General features: G+C 41.8%; 3 protein-coding genes and 1 long non-coding RNA gene across 62 annotated transcripts in view; 3 read left to right on the top strand and 1 right to left on the bottom strand.

Moving 5' to 3' along the window:
- Window positions 1-10686, top strand: part of LOC127927545 (WAS/WASL-interacting protein family member 1-like) — a 29145-nt gene extending 18459 nt beyond the window's left edge. Inside the window, exons 4-5 of the mRNA XM_052514073.1 lie at window positions 9339-9619; window positions 9861-10686. Of these exons, the coding sequence (XP_052370033.1) occupies window positions 9339-9619; window positions 9861-9930 (351 nt within the window). The 3' untranslated portion in view covers window positions 9931-10686. The remainder of the gene's footprint in view (window positions 1-9338; window positions 9620-9860) is intronic.
- LOC127927541 (uncharacterized) lies at window positions 10671-14608 on the top strand. Of its 50 annotated transcripts, none has more exons than XM_052514034.1 (9): window positions 10671-10921; window positions 11078-11220; window positions 11823-11841; window positions 12648-12708; window positions 12789-12828; window positions 12932-12990; window positions 13152-13376; window positions 13419-13597; window positions 13844-14608. In XM_052514034.1, the coding sequence occupies exons 1-9, from the start codon at window positions 10671-10673 to the stop codon at window positions 14082-14084; spliced, it is 1218 nt and encodes a 405-aa protein (XP_052369994.1). In that variant the 3' UTR covers window positions 14085-14608. The 50 variants fall into 50 exon arrangements, with proteins under 50 accessions (XP_052369994.1, XP_052369993.1, XP_052369997.1 ...); XM_052514033.1 differs by lacking the exon at window positions 12648-12708 and adding an exon at window positions 12608-12647 and having other exon boundaries at window positions 12768-12828; XM_052514037.1 differs by lacking the exon at window positions 12648-12708 and adding an exon at window positions 12486-12546.
- LOC127927546 (uncharacterized) lies at window positions 14252-15191 on the bottom strand. 6 transcript variants are annotated; one of them, XR_008127989.1, is made up of 5 exons: window positions 15045-15191; window positions 14891-14964; window positions 14650-14701; window positions 14458-14573; window positions 14252-14409 (listed from the first exon to the last, which is right to left on the bottom strand). It is a non-coding gene; the product is annotated as an uncharacterized LOC127927546 (long non-coding RNA). The 6 variants fall into 6 exon arrangements; XR_008127992.1 differs by having other exon boundaries at window positions 14891-14985; window positions 15066-15140; XR_008127991.1 differs by having other exon boundaries at window positions 14891-14985; window positions 15029-15118.
- Window positions 15192-15695: 504 nt separating this feature from the next.
- LOC118381288 (putative pre-mRNA-splicing factor ATP-dependent RNA helicase DHX32) overlaps window positions 15696-25172 on the top strand; it is a 40615-nt gene continuing 31138 nt past the window's right edge. For 3 of the 5 annotated variants that reach the window (XM_052514007.1, XM_052514005.1, XM_052514006.1), the window contains exon 1: window positions 15704-16389. In XM_052514007.1, coding sequence (XP_052369967.1) covers window positions 16105-16389 — 285 coding nt within the window. In that variant the 5' untranslated portion in view covers window positions 15704-16104. Of the gene's footprint in view, window positions 16390-25172 lie in introns of all 5 variants that reach the window. The other 2 variants (XM_052514004.1, XM_052514009.1) reach the window with 2 other exon arrangements.

The raw sequence follows: 25172 nt of genomic DNA, 5'->3' as shown, positions 1-25172 counted from the left end.
TACCGGCTGCAAATGTTTTCCGATTAGTAGTTGTTCAACAGTAGCCTTCACAGAACCTTCAGTAGCCTTCACAGAACCTTCAGAAGCCTTCACAGAACCTTCAGTAGCCTTCACAGAACCTTTAGTAGCCTTCACAGAACCTTTAGTAGCCTTCACAGAACCTTCAGCAGCCTTCACAGAACCTTCAGTAGCCTTCACAGAACCTTCAGAAGCCTTCACAGAACCTTCAGTAGCCTTCACAGAACCTTCAGTAGCCTTCACAGAACCTTTAGTAGCCTTCACAGAAACTTCAGTAGCCTTCACAGAACCTTCAGTAGCCTTCACAGAACCTTCAGTAGCCTTCACAGAACCTTTAGTAGCCTTCACAGAACCTTCAGTAGCCTTCACAGAACCTTCAGTAGCCTTCACAGAACCTTTAGTAGCCTTCACAGAACCTTTAGTAGCCTTCACAGAACCTTTAGTAGCCTTCACAGAACCTTCAGTAGCCTTCACAGAACCTTCAGTAGCCTTCACAGAACCTTCAGTAGCCTTCACAGAACCTTCAGTAGCCTTCACAGAACCTTTAGTAGCCTTCACAGAACCTTCAGGAGCCTTCACAGAATCTTCAGTAGCCTTCACAGAATCTTCAGTAGCTTCACAGAACCTTCAGTAGCCTTCATAGAGAAAGAACCGTTGTAATGTGCTCGTTTCCCCTCGTCCCACAGCTCTTGGCAATAGTGGAACCGAAGGGGGAACATAACCACTTTCCCGATCACTTGATGGATGGCAGCGTAACGAAAGCCCTCAAAGCGTCACAAAAGTTTTCAAGAGGTATAGAAACCTCTTAAAAACAAAAACAAAAACGTGTGAAACTTGTGATATTCCCGATGAGACAGAGCGACCGCCCCGCCTGTAAAACCAGCCAACTTCACTCAAGGGCTTTTGACATTACTGAGCAGAAACCGAGTCGAGACAAACCCAGCTGTACTGAGCTTGGCCTGGCGAAACATCCACTATAGCCCTCCAACTCAACTATGGACCGCCAAGACAGTTCCACTGCGGGGTTTTTCTCCCATTGTTCCCCTCTGATCAGGGCCTGATTTAGACCTGCGACACCAGATGGGGTGATATTAATGATCAGGGCCTGATTTAGACCTGGGACACCAGGTGGGGTGATATTAATGATCAGGGCCTGATTTAGACCTGGGACACCAGGTGGGGTGATATTAATGATCAGGGCCTGATTTAGACCTGGGACACCAGGTGGGGTGATATTAATGATCAGGGCCTGATTTAGACCTGGGACACCAGGTGGGGTGATATTAATGACCAGGGCCTGATTTAGACCTGGGACACCAGGTGGGGTGATATTAATGATCAGGGCCTGATTTAGACCTGGGACACCAGGTGGGGTGATATTAATGATCAGGGCCTGATTTAGACCTGGGACACCAGGTGGGGTGATATTAATGATCAGGGCCTGATTTAGACCTGGGACACCAGGTGGGTGATATTAATGATCAGGGCCTGATTTAGGTGGGGTGATATTAATGATCAGGGCCTGATTTAGACCTGGGACACCAGGTGGGGTGATATTAATGATCAGGGCCTGATTTAGACCTGGGACACCAGGTGGGGTGATATTAATGACCAGGGCCTGATTTAGACCTGGGACACCAGGTGGGGTGATATTAATGATCAGGGCCTGATTTAGACCTGGGACACCAGGTGGGGTGATATTAATGATCAGGGCCTGATTTAGACCTGGGACACCAGGTGGGGTGATATTAATGATCAGGGCCTGATTTAGACCTGGGACACCAGGTGGGGTGATATTAATGATCAGGGCCTGATTTAGACCTGGGACACCAGGTGGGGTGATATTAATGATCAGGGCCTGATTTAGACCTGGGACACCAGGTGGGGTGATATTAATGATCAGGGCCTGATTTAGACCTGGGACACCAGGTGGGGTGATATTAATGATCAGGGTCTGATTTAGACCTGGGACACCAGGTGGGTGATAATAATGATCAGGGCCTGATTTAGACCTGGGACACCAGGTGGGTGATATTAATGATCAGGGTCTGATTTAGACCTGGGACACCAGGTGAGTGATAATAATGATCAGGTAGAATAGACAACAAGCAGGGTCCAGACCTCGTAGGGTCAGAGTTGAATACCACTGCATTATAGTAAGGGGTCTGTGTTTTGCGCAATCATGTAACAAAGCAAGATTCTATCCTGTATTTTAAGACTTAAACAGACATTAGAATTAGATGAAAATGAAAGTATTGTTTCAGGATGGTGCTGAACCACCTCACATAAAAAGAAAACCAACCGACAGTTTGAGAAAAAGCTTTTCGATTAATGTTCCAATCCAGGTCGTGTGACATGATTGAGCAAAGAACAATTATAGTTGCTGGAACTGTATGGTACTGTATTATACTGTATGGTACTGTATTATACTGTATGGTACTGTATGGTAATGATATGGTATGGTACTATGTATGGTAATGTATGGTACTGATATGGTACTGTATGGCTGTATGGTAATGTATGATACTGTATGGTACTGTATGTACTGTATGGTACTGTATGGTACTGTATGGTAATGTATGGTATTGTATGATACTGTATGGTAATGTATGGTAATGTATGGTACTGTATGGTAATGTATGGTACTGTATGGTACTGTATGGTACTGTATGGTAATGTATGGTACTGATAATGTATGTACTGTATGTATGGTACTGTATGGTACTGTATGGTAATGTATGGTACTGTATGGTACTGTATGGTATGTATGGTACTGTATGGTACTGTATGGTACTGTATGGTACTGTATGGTACTGTATGGTACTGTATGGTAATGTATGATACTGTATGGTAATGTATGGTACTGTATGGTACTGTATGGTAATGTATGGTAATGTATGGTACTGTATGGTACTGTATGATATGTAAGTATGATAATGTATGGTATGGTACTGTATTGTAATGTATGGTACTGTATGGTACTGTATGGTACTGTATGGTGCTGTAAGGTATTTTATGGTACTGTATGGTATTGTATGGTACTGTATGGTACTGTATGGTACTGTATGGTAATGTATGGTACTGTATGGTAATGTATGGTACTGTATGATACTGTATGGTAATGTATGGTATGGTACTGTATGGTACTGTATGGTACTGTATGGTACTGTATGGATACTGTATGGTAATGTATGGTACTGTATGGTACTGTATGGTACTGTATGGTAATGTATGATACTGTATGGTAATGTATGGTACTGTATGGTACTGTATGGTACTGTATGGTATGATGGTACTGTATGGTAATGTATGGTACTGTATGATAAAGTATGATAATGTATGGTATGGTATGTATGGTACTGTATGGTACTGTATGATACTGTATGGTACTGTATGGTACTGTATGGTACTGTATGGTATGATGTACTGTATGGTACTGTATGGTACTGTATGATACTGTATGGTACTGTATGGTACTGTATGGTAATGTATGGTAATGTATGATACTGTATGGTAATGTATGGTAATGTATGATACTGTATGGTACTGTATGGTAATGTATGATACTGTATGGTAATGTATGATACTGTATGGTACTGTATGGTAATGTACTGTATGGTAATGTATGATACTGTATGGTAATGTATGGTACTGTATGGTACTGTATGATAAAGTATGATACTGTATGGTATGGTATGGTACTGTATGATACTGTATGATACTGTATGGTAATGTATGGTAATGTATGGTACTGTATGGTATGGTACTGTATGGTAATGTATGATACTGTATGGCAATGTACTGTATGGTAATGTATGATACTGTATGGTAATGTATGGTACTGTATGGTACTGTATGATAATGTATGATACTGTATGGTATGGTATGGTACTGTATGGTACTGTATGATACTGTATGGTAATGTATACTATATGATACTGTATGGTAATGTATGGTATGTATGGTACTGTATGGTACTGTATGATACTGTATGGTACTGTATGGTACTGTATGATACTGTATGGTAATGTATAGTATGATACTCTATGGTAATGTATGGTATGTATAGTACTGTATGGTACTGTATGATACTGTATGGTACTGTATGGTACTGTATGGTATGATACTGTATGGTACTGTATGATACTGTATGGTAATGTATAGTATTGTATGATACTGTATGGTAATGTATGGTATTGTATAGTACTGTATGATACTGTATGATACTGTATGATACTGTATGGTACTGTATGGTACTGTATGGTATGATACTGTATGGTACTGTATGGTATGATACTGTATGGTACTGTATGGTACTGTATGTATGATACTGTATGATACTGTATGATACTGTATGGTACTGTATGATACTGTATGGTACTGTATGGTATGATACTGTATGATACTGTATGGTACTGTATGGTATTGTATGGTACTGTATGGTACTGTATGATACTGTATGGTACTGTATGGTATGATACTTTATGGTATAGATACTGTATGGTACTGTATGATACTGTATGGTACTGTATGTATTGTATGATACTGTATGATACTGTATGATATGGTATTGATACTGTATGATACTGTATGATACTGTATGGTACTGTATGGTACTGTATGGTACTGTATGGTATGATACTGTATGGTACTATGTACTGTATGGTACTGTATGTTACTGTATGATACTGTATGGTACTGATACTGTATGGTACTGATATGATACTGTATGATACTGTATGGTATGATACTGTATGATACTGTATGATACTGTATGGTATGTATGGTACTGATATGATACTGTATGGTACTGTATGGTATGATACTGTATGATACTGTATGGTATTGTATGGTATTGTATGGTACTGTATGGTACTTGTATGTTACTGTATGGTACTGTATGGTATGGTACTGTATGATACTGTATTGTATGGTACTGTATGATACTGTATGATACTGTATGGTATTGTATGGTACTGTATGGTACTGTATGGTATGATACTGTATGATACTGTATGGTATGATACTGTATGATACTGTATGGTATGATACTGTATGGTATGATACTGTATGATACTGTATGGTATGATACTGTATGATACTGTATGATACTGTATGGTATTGTATGGTACTGTGTGATACTGTATGGTACTGTATGATACTGTATGGTACTGTATGGTACTGTATGATACTGTATGGTATTGTATGATACTGTATGATACTGTATGGTACTGTATGGTATGATACTGTATGATACTGTATGGTATGATACTGTATGATACTGTATGGTATTGTATGGTACTGTATGGTACTGTATGGTATTGTATGTTACTGTATGATACTGTATGGTACTGTATGGTATGATACTGTATGATACTGTATGGTATGATACTGTATGATACTGTATGGTATTGTATGGTATTGTATGGTACTGTATGGTATTGTATGTTACTGTATGGTACTGTATGGTATGATACTGTATGATACTGTATTGTATGGTACTGTATGATACTGTATGATACTGTATGGTATTGTATGGTACTGTATGGTATGATACTGTATGATACTGTATGGTATGATACTGTATGATACTGTATGGTATGATACTGTATGGTATGATACTGTATGATACTGTATGGTATGATACTGTATGATACTGTATGATACTGTATGGTATTGTATGGTACTGTATGATACTGTATGGTACTGTATGATACTGTACTGGTACTGTATGGTACTGTACTGGTATTGTATGTTACTGTATGATACTGTATGATACTGTATGGTATTGTATGGTACTGTATGGTACTGTATGGTATGATACTGTATGGTAGGGTACTGTATGATACTGTATGGTATTGTATGTTACTGTATGGTACTGTATGGTACTGTATTGTATATGGTACTGTATGGTACTGTATGTATGGTACTGTATGGTACTGTATGATACTGTATGGTATTGTATGATACTGTATGGTATTGTATGGTACTGTATGATACTGTAAGGTACTGTGTGATACTGTATGGTATGGTACTATATGATACTATATGATACTGTATGGTACTGTGTGGTACTGTATTATACTGTATGATACTGTATGATACTGTGTGATACTGTGTGGTACTATATGATACTGTATGGTACTGTATTATACTGTATGGTATTGTATGTTACTGTATGATACTGTATGATACTGTATGGTATTGTATGGTACTGTATGGTACTGTATGGTATGATACTGTATGGTACTGGGTACTGTATGATACTGTATGGTATGTATGGTATACTGTATGGTACTGTATGATACTGTATGATACTATATGATACTATATGATACTATATGATACTATATGGTACTGTATGATACTATATGATACTATATGGTACTATATGATACTATATGATACTATATGATACTGTATGGTATGATACTATATGATACTGTATGGTATGATACTGTATGGTATGGTACTATATGGTACGGTATGGTATGATACTATATGATACTATATGATACTATATGGTACTATATGATACTGTATGGTATGATACTATATGATACTATATGATACTGTATGATACTGTATGGTATGATACTATATGATACTATATGATACTATATGGTACTGTATGGTATGGTACTATATGATACTATATGATACTATATGGTACTGTATGGTACTGTATTATACTGTATGATACTGTGTGATACTGTGTGGTACTGTATGGTACTGTATGGTACTATATGGTACTATATGGTACTGTATGGTATGATACTATATGATACGGTATGGTATGGTACTATATGGTACTGTATGGTATGATACTATATGATACTATATGATACTATATGATACTGTATGGTATGGTACTATATGGTACTATATGATACTGTATGGTATGATACTATATGATACTATATGATACTATATGGTACTGTATGGTATGATACTATATGATACTATATGATACTGTATGGTATGATACTATATGATACTATATGATACTATATGATACTGTATGGTATGATACTATATGATACTGTATGGTATGGTACTATATGATACTGTATGGTATGATACTATATGATACTATATGATACTATATGATACTGTATGGTATGGTACTATATGATACTACTGTATGGTATGGTACTATATGATACTGTATGGTATGATACTATATGGTACTGTATGGTATGATACTATATGATACTATATGATACTGTATGGTATGATACTATATGATACTGTATGATACTGTATGATACTATATGATACTATATGATACTGTATGGTATGATACTATATGATACTATATGATACTGTATGGTATGATACTATATGATACTGTATGATACTATATGATATGGTACTATATGATACTGTATGGTACTGATACTATATGATACTGTATGGTATGATACTATATGATACTATATGATACTGTATGGTATGATACTATATGATACTATATGATACTGTATGATACTGTATGGTATGATACTATATGATACTGTATGGTATGATACTATATGATACTGTATGGTATGATACTATATGATACTGGTACTGTATGGTACTGTACTATATGATACTGTATGGTATGGTACTATATGGTACTGTATGGTACTGTATGGTATGGTACTATATGACTATGATACTGTATGGTATGGTACTATATGATACTGTGATACTGTATGGTACTGATACTATATGATACTGTATGGTATGGTACTATATGATACTGTATGGTACTGTATGGTATGGTACTATATGGTACTGTATGGTACTGTATGGTATGGTACTATATGATACTGTATGATACTGTATGGTATGGTACTATATGATACTATATGATACTGATACTGATACTGTATGGTACTATATGATACTGTATGGTACTGTATGGTATGGTACTATATGATACTGTATGGTGTGGTACTATATGATACTGTATGGTATGGTACTATATGATACTGTATGTATGGTACTATATGATACTGTATGGTATGGTACTATATGGTACTGTATGGTACTATATGGTACTGGTACTGGTATGGTATATGATACTGTATGGTACTGTATGGTATGGTACTATATGATACTGTATGGTACTGTATGGAGTATCTAAACACTCTTTCCTTCTTAGAGAAACTATATGTGTGTGTGTGTGTGTGTGTGTGTGTGTGTGTGTGTGTGTGTGTGTGTGTGTGTGTGTGTGTGTGTGTGTGTGTGTGTGTGTGTGTGTGTGTGTGTGTGTGTGTGTGTTCTTTATTTCTGTCTGTCTGTGTGTGTTCTTTATTTCTGTCTGTCTGTCTGTCTGTCTGTCTGTCTGTCTGTGTGTCTGTCTGTCTGAGTGTGTGTGTTCTTTATTTCTGTCTGTCTGTCTGTCTGTCTGTCTGTCTGTCTGTCTGAGTGTGTATGTGAATGTGGAACATCTGTACAGTAGGTAACAGCCAGACAGTTCATCATGATGTCATCCTTCTCCAGTAGATTAGTGACACATGAAGGATCTTCATCACATGCTGCCTGATACTTCAATGGCACCATATTCCCTTTATAGTGCACTACTTTAGACCAGGCCCTATAGGGAATAGGGTGCCATTTTGGACACATATATATACTGTCTGTTTGGGGAGGGAGGGAGGGAGGGAGGGAGGAGGGAAGGAGGGGAGGGGAGGGAAGGAAGGGAAGGAAGGAGGGAGGAAGGAAGGAAGGAAGGAAGGAAGGAAGGGAGGGAGGGAGGAGGGAGGGAGGGAGGGAGGGAAGGAAGGAAGGAAGGAAGGAAGGAAGGAAGGAAGGAAGGAAGGAAGGAAGGAAGGAAGGAAGGAAGGAAGGAAGGAAGGAAGGAAGGAAGGAGGGAGGGAGGGAGGGAGGGAGGGAGGGAGGGAGGGAGGGAGGGAGGGAGGAAGGAAGGAAGGAAGGAAGGAAGGAAGGAAGGAAGGAAGGAAGGAAGGAAGGAAGGAAGGAAGGAAGGAAGGAAGGAAGGAGGGAGGGCTGCCATGGTGACCAAGGGATGGTGTTGATGCGGTAATACAGGCAGACAGAGCTCAGATGAGACCTGCGCTACAATTAGGTGGCTTTGATCGCCCCCTGGTGGTGTGTGTGGGTCAACGTTATCATCTGAGTCGACTGATTCCATCCGTTTTCAGTTCAGACGAAGCTTTGAATTAATCAGCATGGCTCATTTTGGACTTAATATTGCTTTACACATGTTCCAATTGGGACAATAAAGAGTTGATTTGATTTGCTCGATGGACTGATTCCTTCATTCATTGATTGTTTTGATTGGTTGTCGGTGTGTCTGTCTTTAATAGGATTTGGAGATTCCAAGTCCACCCCAGAAACCCCTACCTGCCGACCCCCTGGGCAGGAATATCCAAAAGCCTCTATCTGCCGACCAAATGAGCAGGAATACCCAGAAGCCTTTACCTGCCTACCCCCTGGGCAGGAATTCCCAGAAGCCTTTGCCTGCTAACCCTAACTCCCCCGGAAGGAGTGGTCATCTGATTCGTAGCCCCATTGCTGTCGGTGTCCCCATCCCTGTACCTGTCCCCGGTGTCCCCAGGCCGCTGAGACCTGTTCCACACCACAACAGGTGCGTCCCAGATACTCTGAACAACACCCAGCATTAGATCAATCAACTTATATAGTCTCGCTTGACAGACTGTTACTGGCTGACCAAGGAAGATTTGGGTCAAGCTAGATTTTGTTCAGCGTTCTGAGATGAATCAATTTATTCAGTCATGCCAAGAATACGTTTTCTAACCATTCACTTGTGAATTTTTGGACGTGACACTTAACATGCACTTTTAACATCTATCTCCCCCCCCCCCCAGATCTATTGCTAAGCAACCCCCAACACTACCTAAGCCTCGTATGATCGTCCACGCCGAGTTCAGCAGCTGAGAGCAGCTGGACTAAACTTGAAGGGAATTTAAGAACGTTCTTTCCAGTGAGACGATAAAGACATTTCACTTGCACTATGAAACTCTGAAAAAACCATAATGATGTGGTGTCTCTGAGTTTTGAATAATGGGGACGGACCGTTGGGCGGTTGGCGTGTCAGCGAGTCAGCCCCCTGTTGGTGCTCTGATGTCAGAGAGGTGCTATAGGTCTGAGCTCAGGTACACGTATGTAGAGTATTTATGTTTCGTGTATTTATTCATTAGTTACCACACGGTGCACTGTGCCAGACACTTGGGATTTCATCTGTAGTCTTTGTTTATTTTATTATATCTATTTTTTCTACTGTTAGCCATTTGATTTCAATCATGGGGACATTTTAACCTGTTTCGATGGACAGGAAGGAAGGGGAAAGGTCCATCTTAACAAACGCCTGTCTCTGGAGATCTGGGAAGTTGTAAAGACCCTAACGTGGCGACCTGGATTCAGAACAAAGGGAAAGACATCTCCAAACATCAGACAGGGAGACTTTCTTCTGCACTTCCTCCGTACTGTATACAGCCACCTGTTGTAAGACAACGGCATCACTGGTAAACCCTGTCGTAGGTCTTCCTCCGTACAGTATAATGCCACCTGTTGTAAGACAACGGCATCACTGGTAAACCCTGTCGTAGGTCTTCCTCCGTACAGTATACAGCCACCTGTTGTATACATGTTATTACACAGTCCAGAGGTGTTATTACATGATATTACACAGTCCAGAGGTGTTATTACACAGTCCAGAGGTGTTATTACACAGTCCAGAGGTGTTATTACACAGTCCAGAGGTGTTATTACACAGTCCAGAGGTGTTATTACACAGTCCAGAGGTGTTACTACATGATATTACACAGTCCAGAGGTGTTATTACACAGTCCAGAGGTGTTATTACACAGTCCAGAGGTGTTATTACATGTTATAACACAGTCCAGAGGTGTTATAACACAGTCCAGAGGTGTTATTACATGTTATAACACAGTCCAGAGGTGTTATAACACAGTCCAGAGGTGTTATAACACAGTCCAGAGGTGTTATTACATGATATTACACAGTCCAGAGGTGTTATTACACAGTCCAGAGGTGTTATTACATGTTATAACACAGTCCAGAGGTGTTATAACACAGTCCAGAGGTGTTATTACACAGTCCAGAGGTGTTATTACAGTCCAGAGGTGTTATTACACAGTCCAGAGGTGTTATTACAGTCCAGAGGTGTTATTACACAGTCCAGAGGTGTTATTACACAGTCCAGAGGTGTTATTACACAGTCCAGAGGTGTTATTACACACAGTCAGAGGTGTTATTACACAGTCCAGAGGTGTTATTACACAGTCCAGAGGTTTTATTACAGTCCAGAGGTGTTATTACACAGTCCAGGGGTGTTATTACACAGTCCAGAGGTGTTATTACACAGTCCAGAGGTGTTATTACAGTCCAGGGGTGTTATTACACAGTCCAGAGGTGTTATTACACAGTCCAGAGGTGTTATTACACAGTCCAGAGGTGTTATTACACAGTCCAGAGGTGTTATTACACAGTCCAGAGGTGTTATTACACAGTCAGAGGTGTTATTACACAGTCCAGAGGTGTTATTACACAGTCCAGAGGTGTTATTACACAGTCCAGAGGTGTTATTACACAGTCCAGAGGTGTTATTACACAGTCCAGAGGTGTTATTACAGTCCAGAGGTGTCCAGAGGTGTTATTACACAGTCCAGAGGTGTTATTACACAGTCCAGAGGTGTTATTACATGTTATTACACAGTCCAGAGGTGTTATTACACAGTCCAGAGGTGTTATTACACAGTCCAGAGGTGTTATAACACAGTCCAGAGGTGTTATTACACAGTCCAGAGGTGTTATTACAGTCCAGGGGTGTTATTACACAGTCCAGAGGTGTTATAACACAGTCCAGAGGTGTTATTACATGTTATTACACAGTCCAGAGGTGTTATTACACAGTCCAGAGGTGTTATTACACAGTCCAGAGGTGTTATTACACAGTCCAGAGGTGTTATTACACAGTCCAGAGGTGTTATTACACAGTCCAGAGGTGTTATTACAGTCCAGATGTGTTATTACACAGTCCAGAGGTGTTATTACACAGTCCATAGGTGTTATTACAGTCCAGAGGTGTTATTACACAGTCCAGAGGTGTTATTACACAGTCCAGAGGTGTTATTACACAGTCCAGAGGTGTTATTACACAGTCCAGAGGTGTTATTACAGTCCAGAGGTGTTATTACACAGTCCAGAGGTGTTATTACAGTCCAGAGATGTGTTATTACAGTCCAGAGGTGTTATTACAGTCAGTGTTATTACACAGTCAGAGGTGTTATTACACAGTCCAGAGGTGTTATTACACAGTCCAGAGGTGTTATTACAGTCCAGAGGTGTTATTACACAGTCCAGAGGTGTTATTACACAGTCCAGAGGTGTTATTACACAGTCCAGAGGTGTTATTACACAGTCCAGAGGTGTTATTACACAGTCCAGAGGTGTTATTACACAGTCCAGAGGTGTTATTACAGTCCAGAGGTGTTATTACACAGTCCAGAGGTGTTATTACACAGTCCAGAGGTGTTATTACACAGTCCAGAGGTGTTATTACACAGTCCAGAGGTGTTATTACAGTCCAGAGGTGTTATTACAGTCCAGAGGTGTTATTACACAGTCCAGAGGTGTTATTACAGTCCAGAGGTGTTATTACACAGTCCAGAGGTGTTATTACACAGTCCAGAGGTGTTATTACAGTCCAGAGGTGTTATTACACAGTCCAGAGGTGTTATTACAGTCCAGAGGTGTTATTACACAGTCCAGAGGTGTTATTACAGTCCAGGGGTGTTATTACACAGTCCAGAGGTGTTATTACAGTCCAGAGGTGTTATTACACAGTCCAGAGGTGTTATTACACAGTCCAGAGGTGTTATTACACAGTCCAGAGGTGTTATTACACAGTCCAGAGGTGTTATTACAGTCCAGGGGTGTTATTACACAGTCCAGAGGTGTTATTACAGTCCAGAGGTGTTATTACACAGTCCAGAGGTGTTATTACAGTCCAGAGGTGTTATTACACAGTCCAGAGGTGTTATTACAGTCCAGGGTGTTATTACACAGTCCAGAGGTGTTATTACAGTCCAGAGGTGTTATTACACAGTCCATAGGTGTTATTACACAGTCCATAGGTGTTATTACAGTCCAGAGGTGTTATTACACAGTCCAGAGGTGTTATTACAGTCCAGAGGTGTTATTACACAGTCCAGAGGTGTTATTACACAGTCCAGAGGTGTTATTACACAGTCCAGAGGTGTTATTACAGTCCAGAGGTGTTATTACACAGTCCAGAGGTGTTATTACACAGTCCAGAGGTGTTATTACACAGTCCAGAGGTGTTATTACACAGTCCAGAGGTGTTATTACACAGTCCAGAGGTGTTATTACACAGTCCAGAGGTGTTATTACAGTCCAGAGGTGTTATTACAGTCCAGAGGTGTTATTACAGTCCAGAGGTGTTATTACAGTCCAGAGGTGTTATTACAGTCCAGAGGTGTTATTACACAGTCCAGAGGTGTTATTACACAGTCCAGAGGTGTTATTACACAGTCCAGAGGTGTTATTACACAGTCCAGAGGTGTTATTACACAGTCCAGAGGTGTTATTACACAGTCCAGAGGTGTTATTACACAGTCCAGAGGTGTTATTACACAGTCCAGAGGTGTTATTACACAGTCCAGAGGTGTTATTACACAGTCCAGAGGTGTTATTACAGTCCAGAGGTGTTATTACACAGTCCAGAGGTGTTATTACAGTCCAGAGGTGTTATTACACAGTCCAGAGGTGTTATTACAGTCCAGAGGTGTTATTACACAGTCCAGAGGTGTTATTACAGTCCAGAGGTGTTATTACAGTCCAGAGGTGTTATTACAGTCCAGAGGTGTTATTACAGTCCAGAGGTGTTATTACAGTCCAGAGGTGTTATTACAGTCCAGAGGTGTTATTACAGTCCAGAGGTGTTATTACAGTCCAGAGGTGTTATTACACAGTCCAGAGGTGTTATTACACAGTCCAGAAGATACAAGGTGATTATTTTATTACATTATTTTATGTTTTTTTATTAGAGCGTGAAGGCTGTAATTGTTGACAGTATTGTTCAAAACTTTTCATTCACACTGTTCAACTTTATTTTAATTCACACACTTCCTGTTCTCAAATATCTAGATGTAAAAACAGATATGTTTTGTCATGTCTATCTAGTATTTAATCTCTTGGCTTTCGGAGGCAGAGATCCATGGATTCATAATCAGTTAGTTTTACAATGACGTTCTGTTGTGTTGCACTAGTTTTACCTTGTTAACTTTGCTGTTTGAAAGTCTTGTTGCCATGACACCAGTATTACTGTCCTGTGTCCTACCTGTCCTGTGTCCTACCTGTCCTGTGTCCTACCTGTCCTGTGTCCTACCTGTCCTGTGTCCTACCTGTCCTGTGTCCTACTGTACCTGTCCTGTGTCCTACCTGTACCTGTCCTGTTTCCTACCTGTCCTGTGTCCTACTGTACCTGTCCTGTGTCCTACCTGTAGTCACACCAGTATTACTGTCCTGGGTCCTACCTGTCCTGTGTCCTACCGTACCTGTCCTGTTTCCTACCTGTATTCACCTGTCCTGTCCTACCTGTAGTCACACCACCTGTCCTGTGTCCTACCTGTAGTCACACCAGTATTACTGTCCTGTGTCCTACCTGTCCTGTGTCCTAGTCACCTGTACTCACATCAGTATTACCTGTCCTGTGTCCTACCTGTCCTGTGTCCTACCGTACCTGTCCTGTGTCCTACCTGTAGTCACATCAGTATTACCTGTCCTGTGTCCTAATGTACCTGTCCTGTGTCCTACCTGTCCTGTGTCCTAATGTACCTGTCCTGTGTCCTACCTGTCCTGTGTCCTACTGTACCTGTCCTGTTTCCTACCTGTAGTCACATCAGTATTACCTGTCCTGTGTCCTACCTGTCCTGTGTCCTACCGTACCTGTCCTGTTTCCTACCTGTCACATCAGTCACATCAGTATTACCTGTCCTGTGTCCTACCTGTCCTGTGTCCTAATGTACCTGTCCTGTGTCCTACCTGTCCTGTGTCCTACTGTACCTGTCCTGTGTCCTACTGTACCTGTCCTCTGTCCTACCTGTATGTTCTGTTTGAAAGTACATTTTTGTCTGTGTAACATAGAAAACACAATATGTTACATGTAAACACCACACGTTATCATGGACAGACTGATTTTTGTACGATAATTGTTTCATACACTTCAGTGTCTATGTCAATACACACAGACCTTTGAACACTTGAGCAGTATCAGTAAAATGTTTTTTTTAAGCACTAAAGTGGTCTTGTTTTTTTGTGTGTCTATTATAAAATTCATACTAATGTTCACCGTTGACTGCTATTGGCTCCTCGTCCCCTCCAACAAATGGATGATGATCTGAAACAAAACTACGTCAGACATTTTGAAACACTTAACTTGATCTCCACTATAAAAAAAAACATCTGGACTTTATTTCCTATTGCTTCTATTGTTGGAATGGAAAGGTATCAAACATATGGAAACAACATTTAAATCTGTTCCTATAATTCCATTCCAGCCATTACAACGAGCCCGTCCTCCTATAGCGCATTCCACTGGGGCACACCCCCTCTTCCCTGTCAATTTTATTCGATTATTATAAGAGGGTTATTAGTCTGCAGTCGGCCTAGTGGTCACGTGATCATATGTAGGCGCACATTAATTCTTGTTCACGCGACTCGTGTCGCCTATGCAAGTCAACCCACGTGTCTGACCATGCCAGTGGCCAATAGCGCAACAGTGCGCTGCGGATTGACAGACAAGAAACGGTAATAAGAGTTTTAATCCGACATAAAAACAAAAAACGGCATGTTGTTTGTCCTGAAATCTCTTCACATTTGTCAACAAAATATTAACGGAAATCTGTTTGGATTATACATTGAACTCCAAGTCAACGTTGGTATTGTTACGTGGATTATAATGTGTCGGTGAATTCATTTTTGGGGGGATAAACGGTTCTCTGTGCCTTTTGATTATATCTGTTGCCAACAGTTGTTGCGCTCCCGACGGGATCCTGGATCATTTCCATGGCGGATAGATCGACCATGTCCGAGCAGGACAAGCATTTGATGGAGAAAGAGATTTGTTCGGATTCGGAAACCGCTGACTGCGTGGAAGAAACGTTTGTCTTCGGAGAGGATCTGGAGCTGAACCGATTTGATGGATTGCCTTTCTCCTCTCGTTATTATAAACTACTGCAAGAGAGACAGTCTCTACCTGTTTGGAAAGCTAGAGAGGAATTTTTGGATATCCTGGTGAACAATCGACTTGTTATAGTATCTGGTACAACTAAAACTGGGAAAAGTACACAGGTGAGTGTGGAATTAATACGAGAGTAATTCAGATCTAAAATATGATTTTCAACGAATTTCAATAATATTAATAAAGAATAACAATATTTCCCCTTTGATTCCCAATACAGTATCTAGTATTTATATAATTATGTACTGCTTTTGTTGCAAATGTCTTAATTGGTATAGGGGCGGCAGGGTAGACTAGTGGTTAGAGTGTAGAGGCGGCAGGGTAGCCTAGTGGTTAGAGTGTAGAGGCGGCAGGGTAGCCTAGTGGTTAGAGTGTAGAGGCGGCAGGGTAGCCTAGTGGTTAGAGTGTAGAGGTGGCAGGGTAGCCTAGTGGTTAGAGTGTTGGACTAGTAACCGGAAGATTGCCCGAGCTGACAAGGTACAAATCTGTCGTTCTGCCCCTGAACAGGCAGTTAACCCCACTGTTCCTAGGCCGTCATTGAAAATAGGAATTTGTTCTTAACTGACTTGCCTGGTTTAAAGAAAGGTTAAGTAAAAATAGTAGCATACATGTCATGTGGAAGACGTCTAATTAGGCAACAATGAGGCCATACATCAAACATTAGTTCCAGACAAAAGCACGCCAGCTACTTCATAGTCCGCTACCTTTTCTAATGTCCTGCTATTAGCTTTTTTTTCTCCAGATCTCATCCACATCATAATTCCTTACACTGGAGTTGTTTATAGTGTAGTATAGAGTTGTTATTGAAGCAAAAAAAAGTGACAGCTTTCAAGTAATACATTTCTACCAGGATCTTGTTGTAAAGTGTGAAATGCCAGCCGGCTGCATTGGGAAGGTCAGTCTTCCATTGGGACCCTTATAAATATAGCTCCAGCCTGCAGGGAACCTGATATTAATACCATTAGCTATGGATTCGTCCCAAATGGCACCCTATCGCCTACGTAGTGCACTACTGTTGTCCTGGACCCTGTAGGGTCTGGTCAAAAGTAGTGCACCACACAGGGAACATCATGCTATTTGGGACAGAGAGACTCCTATGTCTTAGACCCTGAAGCTGCACATACGACTTTAGATATGACTCTGCTTACTTACAGCAGAATCCGCTAGCCCTGGTCCCAGATCTGATCTCTCTAGCCCTGGTCCCAGATCTGATCTCACTAGCCCTGGTCCCAGATCTGATCTCTCTAGCCCTGGTCCCAGATCTGATCTCACTAGCCCTGGTCCCAGATCTGATCTCACTAGCCCTGGTCCCAGATCTGATCTCACTAGCCCTGGTCCCAGATCTGATCTCTCTAGGCCTGGTCCCAGATCTGATCTCACTAGCCCTGGTCCCAGATCTGATCTCACTAGCCCTGGTCCCAGATCTGATCTCACTAGCCCTGGTCCCAGATCTGATCTCACTAGCCTGGTCCCAGATCTGATCTCACTAGCCCTGGTCCCAGATCTGATCTCACTAGCCGTATCCCTGGTCCCAGATCTGATCTCTAGCTGGTCCCAGATCCTGGTCCCAGATCTGATCTCGCTAGCCTGGTCCCAGAGATCTGCTCACTCCTGGTCCCAGATCTGATCTCACTAGCCTGGTGCCAGAGATCTCACTAGCCGTGGTCCCAGATCTGATCTCAGTTGACCTGGTCCCAGATCTGATCTCTCTAGGCCTGGTCCCAGATCTGATCTCATGGTCCTAGATCTGATCTCACTATCCCTGGTCCCAGATCTGATCTCACTAGCCCTGGTCCCAGATCTGATCTCGCTATCCCTGGTCCCAGATCTGATCTCGCTAGCCTGGTCCAAGATCTCGCTATCCCTGGTCCCAGATCTGATCTCACTAGCCTGGTCCCAGATCTCACTATCCCTGGTCCCAGATCTGATCTCACTATCCCTGGTCCCAGATCTGATCTCTCCAGCCCTGGTCCCAGATCTGATCTCGCTATCCCTGGTCCCAGATCTGATCTCCTAGCCTGGTCCCAGATCTGATCTCACTATCCCTGGTCCCAGATCTGATCTCTCTAGCCCTGGTCCCAGATCTGATCTCTCTAGCCCTGGTCCCAGATCTGATCTCACTAGCCCTGGTCCCAGATCTGATCTCACTAGGCCTGGTCCCAGATCTGATCTCACTAGGCCTGGTCCCAGATCTGATCTCACTAGGCCTGGTCCCAGATCTGATCTCACTAGGCCTGGTCCCAGATCTGATCTCACTAGCCCTGGTCCCAGATCTGATCTCACTAGGCCTGGTCCCAGATCTGATCTCACTAGCCCTGGTCCCAGATCTGATCTCACTAGGCCTGGTCCCAGATCTGATCTCACTAGCCCTGGTCCCAGATCTGATCTCACTAGCCCTGGTGCCAGATCTGATCTCCCTAGCCCTGGTCCCAGATCTGATCTCGCTATCCCTGGTCCCAGATCTGATCTCACTAGCCTGATTCCAGATCTGATCTCACTCGCCCTGGTCCCAGATCTGATCTCTCTAGCCTGGCCTCAGATCTGTTGGTGCTTCTGCCTGCTCCATTGCTATTGTGAAGCCATGGCCAGAGAGCAGAAGCAGGCATCCAGGTTAAGAATCCACTCCTTTCCTATGATGACTGAGTTCATGGGTTTAACATGACCACATATCTGTAAATACCCCAATTCCCATTAGTCACGTATGCATCAATGTAGTAGTTAATATCCCCAACCTAACCCAGTTGTCCAATGAGTCTAGGAACAGATGGGAGTATTGCATGGCCTCTCCCTCTCACTGTAATCTGATTTAGATGTTTTTCGAAGCAGAAGTATGAGCACATGGTTTATGAGAATATGGCTATTCATTCCAGGGGTTGTGCACTGTGCTGTGTCTCTGTTTGGGCCAGAGATGTTTTAAACAAAAATCCATTGTATCTTGGAAGACTCTTTTTGTTTTTGTTTTAATTTAACTTTTATTTAACTAGGCAAGTCAGTTGACGGCCTACACCGGCCAAACCCGGACGACGCTGGGCCCAATTGTGCGCCGCCCTATGTGACTCCCAATCACGGCCGGTTGTGATACAGCCTGGAATCGAACCAGAGTGTCTGTAGTGACGCTTCTACCACTGATATGCAGTGCCTTAGACCGCTGTGCCACTCGGGTGGTTGATGCAAGTCCCATGGAATCTTTTTCCTGCAGTGCTTCCAAAAACATAGTTCAATTAGATTCTATTCTATTCAATTAGATTCTATTCTATTCAATTAGATTCTATTCTATTCAATTAGATTCTATTCTATTCAATTAGATTCTATTCTATTCAATTAGATTCTATTCTATTCAATTAGATTCTATTCTATTCAATTAGATTCTATTCTATTCAACTAGATTCTATTCTATTCAATTAGATTCTATTCTATTCAATTAGATTATATTCTATTCAATTAGATTCTATTCTATTCAACTAGATTCTATTCTATTCAACTAGATTCTATTCTATTCAACTAGATTCTATTCTATTCAATTAGATTGTATTCTATTCAACTAGATTCTATTCTATTCAATTAGATTCTAGAACTACGAGTATAAACTTCAGAAAGGATTGTTGGCATTTATTTTGCCTGTGTGCTAAACAGGGAATGTCCCTCGGTGCTGAATGACACTGATTATGGCTAAATTAATGATATGTCTCACGGTCACATTCCCAGAGCCAGACAAAGAGTCTGGCTCTGGCTCTGAAAATGCCCTTCTTCAAGGCAAGAACGTAAAATTCGACATACCAATTAGGATCTGGATAAAAATACTTGAATCAGCTATAGAACTCATTGCCCTCTATGGTTGTGAGGTCTGGGGTCCGCTCTCCAACCAAGAATTCACAAAATGGGACAAACACTAAATTGAGATTCTGCACGCAGAATTCTGCCAAAAATATCCTCCGTGTACAACGTAAAACACCAAATAATGCATGCAGAGCAGAATAAGGCCGATACCCACTAATTATCAAAATCCAGAAAAGAGCCGTAAAATTCTACAACCACCTAAAAGGAAGCGATTCCCAAACCTTCCACAACAAAGCCATCACCTACAGAGAGATGAACCTGGAGAAGAGTCCCCTAAGCAAGCTGGTCCTGGGGCTCTGTTCACAAACACAAACAGACCCCACAGAGCCCCAGGACAGCAACACAATTAGACCCAACCAAATCATGAGAAAACAAAAAGACACTTGACACTTTGTAAAGAATTAACAAAAAACCAGAGCAAACTAGAATGCTATTTGGCCCTAAACAGAGAGTACACAGTGGCAGAATAGCTGACCACTGTGACTGACCCAAACTTAAGGAAAGCTTTGACTATGTACAGACTCAGTGAGCATAGCCTTGCTATTGAGAAAGGCCGCCGTAGGCAGACATGGCTCTCAAGAGAAGACAGGCTATGTGCTCACTGCCCACAAAATGAGGTGGAAACTGAGCTGCACTTCCTAACCTCCTGTCCAATGACCATATTAGAGAGACATATTTCCCTCAGATTACACAGATCCACAAAGAATTCGAAAACAAACACGATTTTGATAAACTCCCATATCTACTGGGTGAAATCCCACAGTGACCAATCACAGCATTTGTGATGTGTTTTTTAATTTTTAATTTATTTCACCTTTATTTAACCAGGTAGGCCAGTTGAGAACAAGTTCTCATTTACAACTGCCACCTGGCCAAGATAAAGCAAAGCAGTGCGACACAAACAACAGAGTTACACATGGAGTAAACAACAAGTCAATAACACAATAGAAAAATATATATGCAAATGTAGTAAGATTAGAGAGGTAAGGCATTCTAGTACCTGTTGCCACAAGAAAAGGTCAACTAGTGAAGAACAAACACCATTGTAAATACAACCCATATTTATGTTTATTTATTTTCCCTTTTGTACTTTAACTATTTGCACATCGTTACAACACTGTATATATATGACATGTGAAATGTCTGTATTATTTTGGAACTTCTGTGAGTGTAATGTTTACTGTTCATTTTTATAGTATATTTCACTTTTGTATATTATCTACCTCACTTGCTTTGGCAACGTAATGTTAACATATGTTTCCCATGCTAATAAATCACCTTGAATTGAATTGAGTGACAGTGTGAAGCTAAATGTGAATTTCCCCTGAATAACATGGGTCTTAAGGCCCTCCCTCCCCTCTCTCCCTCCCCTCTCTCCCCCTCCCTCCCCTCCCCTCTCTCTCTCCCTCCCCTCTCTCCCTCCCCTCCCCTGTCTCTCTCTCTCTCTCTCTCTCCCTCCCTCTCTCTCTCTCTCTCTCTCTCCTCTCCTCTCCTCTCTCTCCTCCCTCCCTCCCCTCTCTCTCTCCCTCCCCTCTCCCTCTCCTCTCTCCCTCCCTCTCCCCTCTCTCCCTACCCTCCTCCCCCTCCCTCCCCTCCCCTTCTCCCCCTCTGGCCTCCAGCTGTTAGGTACTAATCCTCTGAAGCTGTCACTTGCTGCCACAGCAGTTTAGCACAATACAATTAGTAGGAGCTGGGCCTTGTCACTAGTGTGTCACCGGCTCCGTGTTGTGGTCGACACCGGCTCCCTGTTGTGGTCGACACCGGCTCCCTGTTGTGGTCGACACCGGCTCCCTGTTGTGGTCGACACCGGCTCCCTGTTGTGGTCGACACCGGCTCCCTGTTGTGGTCGACACCGGCTCCCTGTTGGGGTCGACACCGGCTCCCTGTTGTGGTCGACACCGGCTCCCTGTTGTGGTCGACACCGGCTCCCTGTTGTGGTCGACACCGGCTCCCTGTTGTGGTCGACACCGGCTCCCTGTTGTGGTCGACACCGGCTCCCTGTTGTGGTCGACACCGGCTCCCTGTTGTGGTCGACACCGGCTCCCTGTTGTGGTCGACACCGGCTCCCTGTTGTGGTCGACACCGGCTCCCTGTTGTGGTCGACACCGGCTCCTTGTTGGGGTCGACACCGGCTCCCTGTTGTGGTCGACACCGGCTCCCTGTTGTGGTAGACACCGGCTGGTTGTTAACACCGTTAATCCTGTTGTGGTCACACCGGCTCCCTGTTGTGGTCGACACCGGCTCCGTGTTTGAGTCAGTTGGGGTCGACACCGCTCCCTGTTTGGTCAGGTCCCTCTGGTTGATTAATATGTTGTGGTACACCGGCTCCTGTCGTGGTGAGACAGGTCGACACCGGCTGGTTGTGGTCATCCTGTTGTGGTCCGGCTCCCTGTTGTGGTCACACCGGCTCCCTGTTGTGGTATTGAACCGGCTCCTGTTGTGGTCGACACCGGCTCCCTGGTTGATGGTCGACACCGTTTGCTCCTCTGTTGTGGTATGAACCGGCCCCTGTTGTGGTCAGGCTCCTCTGTTGGGGTCGACACCGTTAATCCTGTTTGGTCAGGTCACTCTGTTCATTAATATTGTTAATCTGTTTGAATCACTAACACTGCTTTTTCCACGTTCAGCAGTTCAAGTTGTCCGACAATGTTAATATTATTATGTTTTATAATTCTCTGTCCATTCTACTTTAGAAATTAGGATTCATATTGTTAATCCTGTTTGAGTCAGGTCACTCTGGTTGATTAATATTGTTAATCCTGTTTGAGTCAGGTCACTCTGGTTGATTAATATTGTTAATCCTGTTTGAGTCAGGTCACTCTGGTTGATTAATATTGTTAATCCTGTTTGAGTCAGGTCACTCTGGTTGATTCATATTGTTAATCCTGTTTGAGTCAGGTCACTCTGGTTGATTAATATTGTTAATCCTGTTTGAGTCAGGTCACTCTGGTTGATTAATATTGTTAATCCTGTTTGAGTCAGGTCACTCTGGTTGATTAATATTGTTAATCCTGTTTGAGTCAGGTCACTCTGGTTGATTAATATTGTTAATCCTGTTTGATTAATATTGTTAATCCTGTTTGAGGTCACTCTGGTTGATTAATATTGTTAATCCTGTTTGAGTCAGGTCACTCTGGTTGATTCATATTGTTAATCCTGTTTGAGTCAGGTCACTCTGGTTGATTAATATTGTTAATCCTGTTTGAGTCAGGTCACTCTGGTTGATTATATTGTTAATCCTGTTTGAGTCAGGTCACTCTGGTTGATTCATATTGTTAATCCTGTTTGAGTCAGGTCACTCTGGTGATTAATATTGTTAATCCTGTTTGAGTCAGGTCACTCTGGTTGATTAATATTGTTAATCCTGTTTGAGTCAGGTCACTCTGGTTGATTAATATTGTTAATCCTGTTTGAGTCAGGTCACTCATTCTATTGTTAATCTGGAGTCAGGTGATTAATATTGTTAATCCTGTTTGAGTCAGGTCACTCTGGTTGATTCATATTGTTAATCCTGTTTGAGTCAGGTCACTCTGGTTGATTCATATTGTTAATCCTGTTTGAGTCAGGTCACTCTGGTTGATTCATATTGTTAATCCTGTTTGAGTCAGGTCACTCTGGTTGATTCATGTTGTTAATCCTGTTTGAGTCAGGTCACTCTGGTTGATTCATATTGTTAATCCTGTTTGAGTCAGGTCACTCTGGTTGATTAATATTGTTAATCCTGTTTGAGTCAGGTCACTCTGGTTGATTAATATTGTTAATCCTGTTTGAGTCAGGTCACTCTGGTTGATTAATATTGTTAATCCTGTTTGAGTCAGGTCACTCTGGTTGATTAATATTGTTAATCCTGTTTGAGTCAGGTCACTCTGGTTGATTAATATTGTTAATCCTGTTTGAGTCAGGTCACTCTGGTTGATTAATATTGTTAATCCTGTTTGAGTCAGGTCACTCTGGTTGATTCATATTGTTAATCCTGTTTGAGTCAGGTCACTCTGGTTGATTCATATTGTTAATCCTGTTTGAGTCAGGTCACTCTGGTTGATTCATATTGTTAATCCTGTTTGAGTCAGGTCACTCTGGTTGATTAATATTGTTAATCCTGTTTGAGTCAGGTCACTGTTAATCCTGTTTGAGTCAGGTCACTCTGGTTGATTCATGTTGTTAATCCTGTTTGAGTCAGGTCACTCTGGTTGATTAATATTGTTAATCCTGTTTGAGTCAGGTCACTCTGGTTGATTCATGTTGTTAATCCTGTTTGAGTCAGGTCACTCTGGTTGATTCATGTTGTTAATCCTGTTTGAGTCAGGGTTGATTAATATTGTTAATCCTGTTTGAGTCAGGTCACTCTGGTTGATTCATGTTGTTAATCCTGTTTGAGTCAGGTCACTCTGGTTGATTCATATTGTTAATCCTGTTTGAGTCAGGTCACTCTGGTTGATTCATGCTGTTAATCCTGTTTGAGTCAGGTCACTCTGGTTGATTCATGTTGTTAATCCTGTTTGAGTCAGGTCACTCTGGTTGATTCATATTGTTAATCCTGTTTGAGTCAGGTCACTCTGGTTGATTCATATTGTTAATCCTGTTTGAGTCAGGTCACTCTGGTTGATTCATATTGTTAATCCTGTTTGAGTCAGGTCACTCTGGTTGATTAATATTGTTAATCCTGTTTGAGTCAGGTCACTCTGGTTGATTAATATTGTTAATCCTGTTTGAGTCAGGTCACTCTGGTTGATTAATATTGTTAATCCTGTTTGAGTCAGGTCACTCTGGTTGATTAATCATTGTTAATCCTGTTTGAGTCAGGTCACTCTGGTTGATTAATATTGTTAATCCTGTTTGAGTCAGGTCACTCTGGTTGATTAATATTGTTAATCCTGTTTGAGTCAGGTCACTCTGGTTGATTAATATTGTTAATCCTGTTTGAGTCAGGTCACTCTGGTTGATTAATATTGTTAATCCTGTTTGAGTCAGGTCACTCTGGTTGATTAATATTGTTAATCCTGTTTGAGTCAGGTCACTCTGGTTGATTAATATTGTTAATCCTGTTTGAGTCAGG

The sequence above is a fragment of the Oncorhynchus keta genome, unplaced genomic scaffold (genome assembly GCF_023373465.1).
Source record: "Oncorhynchus keta strain PuntledgeMale-10-30-2019 unplaced genomic scaffold, Oket_V2 Un_scaffold_14_pilon_pilon, whole genome shotgun sequence".
Taxonomy (NCBI): domain Eukaryota; kingdom Metazoa; phylum Chordata; class Actinopteri; order Salmoniformes; family Salmonidae; genus Oncorhynchus; species Oncorhynchus keta.
This window is presented reverse-complemented; position numbering and strand designations above follow the sequence as displayed.